The 12,286-nt window shown below is 49.5% G+C and overlaps 2 protein-coding genes across 8 annotated transcripts; one reads left to right on the top strand and one right to left on the bottom strand.

Annotated features, from left to right (window-relative positions):
- Window positions 1-335: 335 nt before the first annotated feature.
- On the bottom strand, window positions 336-5,355 carry MMACHC (metabolism of cobalamin associated C). Of its 2 annotated transcripts, none has more exons than XM_077277091.1 (4): window positions 5,225-5,355; window positions 4,090-4,284; window positions 3,724-3,876; window positions 336-984 (listed from the first exon to the last, which is right to left on the bottom strand). In XM_077277091.1, exons 1-4 carry the CDS (start codon window positions 5,303-5,305, stop codon window positions 673-675), a joined length of 741 nt encoding a protein of 246 aa, XP_077133206.1. In that variant the 5' UTR covers window positions 5,306-5,355; the 3' UTR covers window positions 336-672. The 2 variants fall into 2 exon arrangements, with proteins under 2 accessions (XP_077133206.1, XP_077133207.1); XM_077277092.1 differs by lacking the exon at window positions 5,225-5,355 and adding an exon at window positions 4,470-4,491 and having other exon boundaries at window positions 527-984.
- Window positions 5,349-10,797, top strand: CCDC159 (coiled-coil domain containing 159). 6 transcript variants are annotated; one of them, XM_077277083.1, is made up of 12 exons: window positions 5,349-5,553; window positions 5,854-5,959; window positions 6,861-6,894; window positions 7,309-7,472; window positions 8,255-8,336; window positions 8,565-8,760; window positions 8,833-8,900; window positions 9,008-9,084; window positions 9,163-9,263; window positions 9,351-9,427; window positions 9,777-9,923; window positions 10,412-10,797. In XM_077277083.1, the coding sequence occupies exons 2-12, from the start codon at window positions 5,894-5,896 to the stop codon at window positions 10,531-10,533; spliced, it is 1,134 nt and encodes a 377-aa protein (XP_077133198.1). In that variant the 5' UTR covers window positions 5,349-5,553; window positions 5,854-5,893; the 3' UTR covers window positions 10,534-10,797. The 6 variants fall into 6 exon arrangements, with proteins under 6 accessions (XP_077133198.1, XP_077133199.1, XP_077133202.1 ...); XM_077277084.1 differs by having other exon boundaries at window positions 5,363-5,553; window positions 7,312-7,472; XM_077277087.1 differs by having other exon boundaries at window positions 5,408-5,553; window positions 6,861-6,905; window positions 7,312-7,472.
- Window positions 10,798-12,286: the final 1,489 nt, after the last annotated feature.

Below are 12,286 nucleotides of genomic sequence, written 5' to 3'. Positions count from 1 at the left end.
CAGAGCGGTCATCATAATTCTGCTCGTTTCCTGGATTATGGAGAGTGGCAATCATTGACTGCAGAATTTAAATGGTGCGGTTTAATGGCTCCCATCAACCCCACAGTGACAAGAGTGATGCCAAAGAGTTATGATGGCAGATGAGGCCTGCTAAAGACCCCTAGTACTGCCATGTTGACTGACATGTGACTGAATGGATCCTTTATTTTCTTGAAGGGGGGGGGGGTTCTTCTTGGGGTCACTTCTTCTTCCCGGTCAATCCCTCCCCCAATATTCAGACCCTATGTACCTTACGCTGACGTTCTCTTGCGTGAACTTGTGACAAACCTGAAGATAATGTGTCCATTTTTTTTATTAGACTTATTACAAAAATAAACGTTTCCATCATTAAATAAAATTTTCACCAAAGTTTAATAAATAATCAATAATGTCACAAAATAAATTAAAAAAAAAAAGGGAGTTTTAGGAATTGAGAAAAAGAAAATCAAGAAATTACAAACCCGGCCCCCGCCCCGTCGATAAGACCAATAAATACCTAGTACCATGTAGTGTTAGATCTTCCTGTAATTGCCCAGTACCGGCCCCCCGTACTCATGACCTGGGGCCACAGCATAGACTGAATATAGAGCAGGACTTGGTTGGAAGGGCCCGGTGGTGAAGGAGTCGTCCGTCTCAGCAGGGAGAGATGGGCCGTATCTGACCCCAAAGTCTGAGCAGCTTCAGTCTCTCTGCAGGTGCAGTAGCAAAGTACAAAGTCTGCTCCGCCGAATACTTCTCCTCTGCCGGCAGCACATCCCGATACTTCCCATCTTTCCAGTTAAAGTTGAAGTGTTCTAGGAGACGTATTCTGTCCTCCCTGCTGGGGACACAGTCAATAGGAAGAGTCTGCTCCAAGCCTGGCACCTGGACATCGGTAAACACCAGCACAGCGCGAATGGCGAACCAGCCCCCGAATCGTGGATGAATACAGACACCGTACATCTTCTGCGGAAGCAAAGAAGTCAATGAACGTCTGCAGAAAACTAATAACATTTATGATATAAATATAATTTTCTGCAGGTTTTAACTATTATCATCAGCCCTTGCTCATTTCTATTAGTAATATGTAGTTCCCCATTATGTCCACTAAGTGTCAGTATTGTAGTGTATGTTATATGCACACGTACGTGTATAGCGACACCTAGTGGACATAATGAGGAACTTCAAATTTTCTAATGAAAAGTGGAAGCGGTGTTTGCGTAATTAATACAAAAACGAAGATGGTTTCACCTGTAAGCGACTATAAGTCAGATCTAGCACTGCTTTCTATAAGCAAATATAACCCCCACCTCCAAATATAAAGTACAGAACTGACCCTAAACAAAGACAGGACAGAAAGTGCAGAAATTCCAGAGAGACTCGAGAATGTTTTCATTGGACTTTGCCCTGAGTCTCCACTAATCTTGGAGGAATGAGAAAAGCCGCTAAACCTGTTTCCAGAGAACCAAGAGCGATGTCTCCCAGCGTGGACCCTCCACCCATCAATAATATCAGGTCTTCTCCATTATTGTCTCTGTTATTGACATACTCCCCCAAATCCAAGAAGTTCTGCAGCAGCTGGGGCTATTTATAATATACACCCCTGCTGCAGAACCTCATTAGTGACAGCTGTAATCCCTGCCGAGTAATATCAGGTCATGTATCCCACCATACGGCACATGACCCGTAGTCCGGCCTGCAGAGCCCAGAGCTGTAAATCTCCGCTCTGACATAATATGTTCATAATCTGTGCGGCTTCTATCCGGTGTCATTCCTGACATGTAATGATCAGAGACCCCCAGTCCCTCCTCCTGGCAGGTAATGATCAGAGACCCCCAGTCCCTCCTCCTGGCAGGTAATGATCAGAGACCCCCAGTCCCTCCTCCTGACAGGTAATGATCACAGACCCTCAGTCCCTCCTCCTGACAGGTAATGATCAGAGACCCCCAGTCCCTCCTCCTGACAGGTAATGATCAGAGACCCCCAGTCCCTCCTCCTGACAGGTAATGATCACAGACCCCCAGTCCCTCCTCCTGACAGGTAATGATCACAGACCCCCAGTCCCTCCTCCTGACAGGTAATGACCAGAGACCCCCCAGTCCCTCCTCCTGACAGGTAATGACCACAGACCCCCAGTCCCTCCTCCTGACAGGTAATGATCAGAGACCCTCAGTCCCTCCTCCTGACAGGTAATGATCACAGACCCTCAGTCCCTCCTCCTGACAGGTAATGACCAGAGACCCCCAGTCCCTCCTCCTGACAGGTAATGATCACAGACCCCCAGTCCCTCCTCCTGACAGGTAATGACCAGAGACCCCCCAGTCCCTCCTCCTGACAGGTAATGACCACAGACCCCCAGTCCCTCCTCCTGACAGGTAATGATCACAGACCCTCAGTCCCTCCTCCTGACAGGTAATGATCAGAGACCCCCAGTCCCTCCTCCTGGCAGGTAATGATCAGAGACCCCCAGTCCCTCCTCCTGGCAGGTAATGATCAGAGACCCCCAGTCCCTCCTCCTGACAGGTAATGATCACAGACCCTCAGTCCCTCCTCCTGACAGGTAATGATCACAGACCCCCAGTCCCTCCTCCTGACAGGTAATGATCAGAGACCCTCAGTCCCTCCTCCTGACAGGTAATGATCACAGACCCTCAGTCCCTCCTCCTGACAGGAAATGATCAGAGACCCCCAGTCCCTCCTCCTGGCAGGTAATGATCAGAGACCCCCAGTCCCTCCTCCTGGCAGGTAATGATCACAGACCCTCAGTCTCTCCTCCTGACAGGTAATGATCAGAGACCCCCAGGCCCTCCTCCTGACAGGTAATGATCAGAGACCCTCAGTCCCTCCTCCTGGCAGGTAATGGATCAGAGACCCCCAGTCCCTCCTCCTGGCAGGTAATGATCACAGACCCTCAGTCCCTCCTCCTGGCAGGTAATGATCAGAGACCCCCAGTCCCTCCTCCTGGCAGGTAATGATCAGAGACCCCCAGTCCCTCCTCCTGGCAGGTAATGATCACAGACCCTCAGTCCCTCCTCCTGGCAGGTAATGATCAGAGACCCTCAGTCCCTCCTAGAAGCCTCACTGGTAATTATCAGAGACCCTTAGTCCCTCCTCCTGGCAGGTAATGATCAGAGACCCTCAGTTCCTCCTACTGGCAGGTAACGATCAGAGACCCTCAGTCCCTCCTAGAAGCCCCACTGGTAATGATCAGAGACCCTCAGTCCCTCCTCCTGACAGGTAATTATCAGAGACCCTCAGTCCCTCCTCATGGCAGGTAACGATCAGAGACCCTCAGTCCCTCCTCCTGGCAGGTAACGATCAGAGACCCTCAGTCCCTCCTCCTGGCAGGTAACGATCAGAGACCCTCAGTCCCTCCTCCTGGCAGGTAACGATCAGAGACCCTCAGTCCCTCCTCCTGGCAGGTAACGACCAGAGACCCCCAGTCCCTCCTCCTGACAGGTAATGATCAGGGACCCTCAGTCCCTTCTCCTGGCAGGTAATGATCAGAGACCCTCAGTCCCTCCTCCTGGCAGGTAATGATCAGAGACCCTCAGTCCCTCCTCCTGACAGATAATGATCAGGGACCCTCAGCCCTCCTCTTGGCAGGTAACGATCAGAGACCCTCAGTCCCTCCTCTTGGCAGCCCCACTGACCAGGTAGCTGTGTACAAGTGGCGATTATTACTGCCCCTTTGCTGGCACTCACCCTCGCCCCCCAGGGATCCTGCTCCACATCTTTCCTCTGGTAATAGTACGCTGCTCCGGACACGTGCGCCGCCGTCTGCATGAGAACCTTGGGGCGCCGATTGGGGTGAAGCTCGTAGTCGTAGATGACGTCAACATCGTGATCGGAAAATCTCTGCGTGGAAAGAACTGAACATTAATCGGAGTCACATCGACACCAATGTCACACTATGGCCCCGCCCACGCACAGCAGTAATTATTCAGACCACACCCCCGCTTAGCCAGCTTCATTTACTCCGCCCATGTACAACTGTCTCCATCAAAACCCAAACCCAGGCCACACCCACCTCTATCCCCCCATCGTATCTGGCGGGGTCTCTGCACCCACCTCCTGCACCAGCGCCATGTGGTAGGACACGCACTGGTCAATCGGGTCCCGGAGACTCTGCAGCTCGTGCTGAGCAAGGAAAGGCTTAAATGACTTCTCAAACATGGAGGGCGCACTCAGCACGACGCACGCCAGCGTGTCCAGAGGGTAGGAGAGGTGGAAGACGGGATCCAGGACGCCATTGTACCAACCGATCTGCATGGAAAACACCAAGGGAAAAGCATCTGGAAGATTACATTACAGGACACAATGAAGTCTCTTACCCACTGAGCCACATCATCTGTACATAATGTCCAGTCTTGTGCATCCACCTACTGAGCCTCCACAGATGAGTTTGTTGAGGAATTTTATTAACTGAACCTTCTCGCCCCATCTCTTACCATTGTCCTTAGTCTCTGTCTGTGGGACTCTCTCTAGTCTTTCTCACTGACCCACCAAGTCATACATACTTCATTATTTTACCCACTGATCCCCTCCTCAGACATACTCCTGCTGATCCCCCTCCTCGGACATACACCTCCAGTCCCTTACCCACTGACCCTCCTCCTAAGGCACATGCCTCCTCTAGTACCTTACCTACTGATCCTTCTCAGACATACACCTCCTCCAGTTTCTTATCCACTGACCCTTCATTTCAGGAACACACCTTCTACAGTCTCTTACCCACTGATCCTCGTCCTCAGACACAAACCTCTTCCAGTTCTTTATCCACTGACCCGCCTCTTCAAACACACCACCACCGTCAGTTTTATCCACTGACTCTCTCCTCAGACATACACCTAACCCAGCAGCTGACCCACTGATCCCCCCCACATACACACACACTTCCAGTGTCTAACCCACTAACCCTCCCCTAGTAGTGTTAGATCCTTGCTCCCTAGACTCTTATTCACTGCACCACCTTCTTCATGGCATTGCAGCTGTTACATATGTACCAGGCGCTCTTACCCACTGAGCCCCTCCTAGGTCAGTTATAACCGATCTCCAGCTGTGGCAAAACTAGTGGCAGCAGCAGTACACGTGAATCTGTGGTCTGATGACTGAGGCAGAAGTTATTTTGCCTTCTCCTCCGGGCTCTTACTCACTGATCCGCCTCCTCTGACATTCAGCAGCATATATCGGGATCACCGGTTACCTGGAACGGATGCACCTCGAACCCCTGCGACTGTAGCGCCCCCTGCAGCTTCTCCAGGATCTCCACGTGTGCGCCCATCATACCCCCAGTCACCTCCAGCCGCGGCGCCTCATGGGACCCGTAGTGCGGGGGCGGAGCTGAGGTTACCTAAACAATAACACTGCGCGGAGACTCTTGGGACTTGTAGTTTCATGTTTCGCCCGCTCACTGTGCAAGGCCAGCCAGAGAGAACTACACGTCCCGGTGTCCACCGCGGCAGCCGCCGTTACCCGCCGAAAGCAGGACGCTGGTGCCCGGGAGACAGACTGAATGGTTGGAGGAGAACGGAGGTGAGAGGTCGTGAGACCCCAGAAAGTGTGTGACGCCCCTCACAGGGCCTGTCTGACAGCAGTAACCATCATGGGGGGCTGCAGCTGGTGGAGACTGGGGTGTAAGGTCTCTGCTCACTGCACAGCTGAGGTGGCGTTACAGTGAGTCTGTGGGCCGGTTCTCACATCAGCAGCCCTGGCCTGTCTCCTGCTGAAGGGCTGTCACAGTGTGTCAGGCTGCTTGTAGTCCCATGATACATTGTAACGGACCCTCCGCTGTTCTCTGGGATATTTATAACTATTTATTTTGTTTTCTCCGAGGATTCCTATCGTTTCCTAGTGAGAACCGACCGCTGGCGCCATGAGCTGGGATTCTAAGCTGGACGCCGTCCTCACGGCCGCAGACGACAGCGTGGCGAAGATCAAGGTGAGAGGCCGCGGCGCTGCAGCCTGTCGTCAGCGCTGCAGCCTGTCGTCAGCGCTGCAGCCTGTCGTCAGCGCTGCAGCCTGTCGTCAGCGCTGCAGCCTGTCGTCACCCCTGCAGCCTGTCGGTGCTGCATCAATCCTCCTCCCATTCTTACAAGAGCCAGAAGGGTTTAATCTGTTTTTGTGGCCTTTGCGTCATCCACAAAACAGCATTTTTATTTTTTTTTTTTACTTTACGGAATTTAGTGGTTAAATAATTGTATATTTCGATGGACTGGATCCTCTAAGGATGCGGTGATAGTGAATGTTTTACTTTATTCATCTTGCTTTTAGACAGAGAGAATGCTTTGATTGTGTATTTTTGAACAACTCTTTAGGATTATTGTTGTGTGTGTGTTTTTTATAGTGTACTCTAAGCTGAGCTCATCTGATCGCTTCTTCTATATGCTCCAGTATTGCCGTACATGGTGGAATCAGTCTGCTATGAAGGCCGGCTTGTGGCGGAGCTTCACAGTAGCACCGTGATCGTGACCATGGCAGGTTATTGGCACCGCAGTGCGGTCACATCATGGGGGAGGGAGTTGGCAAAAGGTACCGAATTGAATGTGCCTGTGATTGACAGCTTGCTCCGATCGCTGCTGTTGGAGGCCGGTGCCGGCTGTATAACACTGCCGCCACCTGCCCTGTTTGGAGAAGGAAAAGTATTGGTGTCAGATATTATAAATGCCGTGTACATAGAGAGCAGTAACCTCTGGGGTCTGCATCTGGGGGTTTCTGGACTCTTCCCGTGTGTGTTGCGGAAGTTCCCACGTCCTATTAGAAACAAAATGGTTAATACCGGCGGCTGCTCCCATGCTCTGTGACACTACCTGGCACTTCTGACACTCGCTCTTTTATTGCAGGAGAGGCTGTACACCCGGGGCGACACCAGCAGAGGTAAAACAGAGGTATCGAGCGTACGAGCCCGGCGGCAAATTTACACCCTGTTCTAACCTCGGGCTGCACAGCGACGATGGTCGTAGTGTCATATTGCATTGTAGACTGCTTTCAAGGCATCTGTTTGCTGTCACTACACTGGAGCATATTTATTTTTACATCCAGAAACTGAAATCCTGCCCTGCTCTAGTCCAGCTGAGGGTTTGTTACAGTGTACCGGTGTAGACCGTAACACATCGGCAGCACAAATATATTTATAAGAGAAGGACAGTATTTCATCTTTGGGGTGTAAACATGTTCCTATTCCCTGACAGCAAGCGGAGAACTGGCAGATGCAGCACTGAGCCCTTACAGCTTTATGATGATACCAGACTGGCTCTGAATTTCTTACGATAATGTTATTTTTATTTTTAGCAGATTTTTGCTATGATTCAACTGTACGAAGATCAGTCCAGTATGAGTACTGGTCAGAAATGAAACCCGCCTCACCGTGCGCCCCTTCTGCCTACACGCACCCTGCAGCAGTGTCCTCTGAAGACATGGTCAATCTGAGCAGCCAGCTGCTGTCACAGGCCAAGGTATGATGTCCTCACCCCATTATAGTCATCACACAAGTGGGAACTCGGCGGATTTGGTTTCGGAAAGGTCTAATATGCAAAAGTCACCACGGCCCCTTAATTGCATCCCAGTGGCCCGACCTCCACAGATCAAACATGGGAACAGCGGATTCCTTCTGCCTGAACTGCGGCAGCAAAAATCACAGTTCGGCTCCATCATTTCAGCATTTCAGGGACTATCCGGGGACCAGCCTCCAGTACTAGTCACCTGAACCACATGGTTCCCGCGCAGCTTTTTGTGTGTATGTTGTGGCTTTTTTTTTTTTTTTTTTATACGTTGCAGAGTAAAACATGCCTGGCTGCAGCGACGGAGCCGGACTGTGATTCTTGATGGCTGAATCTGCGGTCAGGTTCCCTTTAAGCGTTTATTGAGATTCTCCTCTATTCATGGCCTATGCTTAGGATCAGTTTTCAATATCGGATTGATGGAGGTTCGACTCCTGGGACCCCATTTGATCCGCAGACTGAATGGCCACAGATACTGAACAGAGCTGCTCTGAGGTGTAATATCGGGCACAGCCACGGCCAAATGTACCTGGTAAAGCGGATACCACCTGCGATGGCGCACGACAGCCCCATCTGTTACCAGTCAGGCCCCCATTAGTCTGATAGCATTTGCTTTTCCTACGGTTTGGCCACAATACTATAGTTGTAGATAATTTAGGCTGGATGTGACCACTGAGGGGCGCTCTCCCTGCACATACAGCCGCTGATGATGTGCTTTGTCTCCTTCTTCCCGTCAGATGATCACTTCATTGCATCAAGCCATTGGCCGTCTGGAGCGAGACCGCGACCTTCATATCCAGCGGATACAGAGCCTGGAAGGTAGGAGCTGAGGATTACCGCATGAGCTTATAATGGTCCGATACGATCGTCATTGATACTGTCCGCTAAGTCTCGGATCGCTGGATCTGCTGCACTATTGGTTGCTCCTTTTGCAATGGATGAAATGCCCAGGAGGAGGGTGCAGCGCTGGCCATGGATGTGGCCTGTCCCGAACATTGCTACCCTCAGTATGAGTGACAGTAATGTTCCCCTCTCCCCATTGTACAGATGAGGTGCAGCGGCTCGCAGCCTCACGGGGTCTGGATGTGACCGAGTCTGTGCTGCAGAGGAAGATGGACGGCATGCGGCAGGAACTGTCCAGCGAACTGTGCCACCTGGAGGCCAGAGTGAGGGATTCTACTACCTGCGCATCGAGCCCCTCGCTGCGCTCAGCTGTCAGCATCTCGCAGGAGATGAACGAAACGTAAGTAAAGCCGCAGTCCCCTCTCCGCCATCAGTGTGCGCTTCATGTCAATTATTCTTCTGTCACTTGCAGCAAGAGGCTGATGTGTAAGGAGTTTGAAAGTCTCCGGCGAGACAGCGACTACACGCGCCAAAGATTACGTGAGTGACTTCTGCAGGGCGAGGGGGTCTGAGATTAGGGCGAGGGGGTCCGAGGTTTATCACAATACCCTGGTAACCTTCCACCACTTATTACTTCTCTGTAAAAGGCCGGCAAGAGGACGACTTACGACAACACATCACAGACGGGCAGGAGCTGCTGCGGACGCAAGAGAAACACGGCGCGGTAGGTGGCGGAGCAGGACACGGTGGCTGCGTCCGCTAATCGCTGCCGGGCATGTGTAACGTCTGTAATCTTCCCCAGGCGCTGGAGAGAATACAGAGCAGCCATCAAGTGCAGACCCAGGAGCTGGAGCGGGCACGATCAGATACACAGAGAGCGCAACGAGAGATCGTGCAGCTCAGGTACCGGCCGTATCCAAAAGCCCACCATCATGTAGTGTTACCATTATCTAAGACCTCTTCTACTCCTCCTGTGTGCTTAATCCACAGATCAGCAATGGGCGACCTGCTGGATGATGTGAGAATCCTGGAGGGGAAAGTTCACAGAGCAAGCAGTGCGCAGCCCGGTCAGTACAAGCCCAGCCACAGCAGGTTATAACAGCTAGTGTATCTAGGGAGCACTGATGTCATCATTGATGTATGATCTGACCTGTATCTGCAGGTGATGTCACGCCTGTAATATTATCACTTGTATCTAAAGAGTGGTGCATAATATGACTTACTGTATATCTGGAAAGTGGTGATATTGCCCCCCTGTGCAATGTAACTTATTCCTGGAGAGCTGTGATGTCACCTCCAGGATGTAATACACAGGCGATGACATCACTGCTCTCCAGATCTAACCTGTATCTTGAGTGCTGTGATGTCATCTGCTGTTCAGTATAGACTTTTACCGCTCTACTTAATTCTCTACAGATCACAGATACTGCAGGCAGAGTCGGGAGCTCAGCAGGTTCGTGTCAACTTCTTCTGCGGATGATGACTTCTCGGAGATCAGCCTGGCCGACATTAGCTCTGAGGACACGTCGTACAGCCTCGGAGCCGCTGCTACGGTTTCTAGAGGTAATCGCCCCTTTCTCTCATGTCCTGGATCTTGCACAGTGGACATTTCCTTCTCAACAACCCCCATCACAGGTTACAGACCGCTACCCTAAGGCAATATCCACCTCTACAATAAACTTGGTAGATAAAATAATCAGGAGGATGAGTTTTCTGTTCTATTTACTGATAGGAATAAGAGATCTTTAAAGAAATATGAGAAATGAAAACCCCAGATTTGCAGAACTTTTCATTATACATTGTTTTAAAGTGTCCTGCCACTAGGGGGAGCTCTCCAATGATGGACTTCAATAGGAGTCGTGTGCAGTGAGCTCCCCCTGGTGGTGGCTGGTAGTATTGTGCATCTGGAAGCAACATAAAGTCTTAACAATTGATTATCGCTAAATCACACAACATCTGAGATGATCGCGTTGATGTTGTACGTAATGATTTGTGTAGAACAGGAATCCCATCACATTCTTAGATTTTATTTTATTATTTGCCTCCGACAGAGTCCAGAGAAAAATCCAGCACAAGCAAAGAAGGAAGGATCCAGAGCAACCATGACCTCAGCGACCAGGACTTGGGTGAACTTTCAGACAGCGCCCCTGAGCTAAATTTCAGTGACCTCTGAAAGTTAGGAGTGGCCAAAGGCGATAACTTAGGCCCTAAAATGTTGTCAAGATGATGGCTGACTGCGAGCGGAGAGACGGGTAGATGTATATATACAATTAGGTAGAATAGCACTGCTGCAGCCCACCTGTTGTGCTTCCAACCTTACAGACTTCATATACAATTATTGATACAGGGTTGATCCTACAAATGTTCTGTGCTGCTCTGTAATTTGCTCTTAAACATGTTTTATATTCATTTTACTATAAAATTGTTTTATATATAATTTTTGGGTATTTTATAATGAAAAGGAGAATAATCATCTCTTTGATGTAATACACGTTTCCAGAATTTCAGCCTGTAGTATAAAGTATGGAAGCTGTCATTCTGGGAACAATAGAAGCAGCCAGTTTATACAGGGAGGGAAAAAAATCCATTTGCTGAATTTTTTTTTAGACTTCACATCTGAAATATAATGTGTCTATGTGAGGGGAAAGTGGATTTAGGCTACGTTCACACGATCCTTTTTTCCGTCCTTTTTTTTTTCAGGTCCTGTTTTGAAAAACCGCAGCTAAAATCCGCACTGATTTTTCGCTGCGGTTTTTGATCCTTTTTCTTCTGCGGATTCCACTGCGGGTTTCCAACTGCAGTTTCCTATTGGGGCTGCTGGAAACCCGCAGCAGAATCCGCAGAAAGAATTGACAGGTACTTCTTTTTTCTGCAGGCAAAACCGCTGCGGATTTGCCTGGGGAAAAAAGGATCGTCGGCACAGCGGGTTTTGTTTTCCATTGGGTTACATTGTACTGTAACCTACATGGAAAAAAGCTGCGGATCCGCAGTGCCAAATCCGCTGCGGATCCACAGCAAAAACCGCAGCGTGTGAACATACCCTAATGCAGTCAGGATTTGGGTTGTGGTCATGTTAGCATCTGTTCTTTACACTGCAGGCTGCATTTGAACATGGTAAATTAGAGCCTTCACATTGTGCACAGCAATCTAATAATGTGCGCGCTGCTCTGGATGTAGAGCAGGTGTTTTATACAATGATGGTTTCCTGTTAGTCTGGAATGAGCAGAGCCGATACTGCGCAGACAGGGATATCATCTGCATAGAACAGCTGTGGATGAAGCCAGTTATTTGGGAAATTATACTTAGTACTGGCCAAAAGTTTTTACACCCTTGTTCTTGCAATGATCCATGTTCTTGTTGGAATGTGCACATCGTAGATTGACTGAAGGCGGCAAAACCACAAATGGAGAAAGGGAGTAGAGAAATGTGTGAAACAAACTAGAATATGTCTTAAGTCATGTTTCATGTATTTCGATGCAGATGTCACGCTCAGGTCAGGAGAGCCGCCAGTCCAAGCATTGCATCGTGATCTTCATCCCAATTATAAGGCAGTCTAAATTTTCCCTTACACTGCATTCAAATTGCCTTTTTGAGCACGGTTTCAGTTTTATACATAGAAAAGAAGCCTTCAAATACTGCTGCATGTGAACATGGCTTTAAACCCTAGATTTCCCCTTATTCCACAACTGTTCTAAGCCAGAATGTAGCAAGAACCACTCAAATAAGAGAGAAACCATAGTCCATCATGACTTAATGACAAAATCCAGCAATTGCTATGATGAAAATGGCTCTTATGGTGACTTTCTCCAGGAAAGAGAACAAGAATTACCTCTGCTGCAGAGGATAAGTTCATCAAAGTTAAGTCTTAACACCTTCAGCCCAACAGCCTGTTTTCACCGTCATGATCGAACCACATTTTACAATTC

This window comes from Ranitomeya variabilis, chromosome 8 (assembly GCF_051348905.1).
Source record: "Ranitomeya variabilis isolate aRanVar5 chromosome 8, aRanVar5.hap1, whole genome shotgun sequence".
Lineage (NCBI taxonomy): Eukaryota > Metazoa > Chordata > Amphibia > Anura > Dendrobatidae > Ranitomeya > Ranitomeya variabilis.
This window is presented reverse-complemented; position numbering and strand designations above follow the sequence as displayed.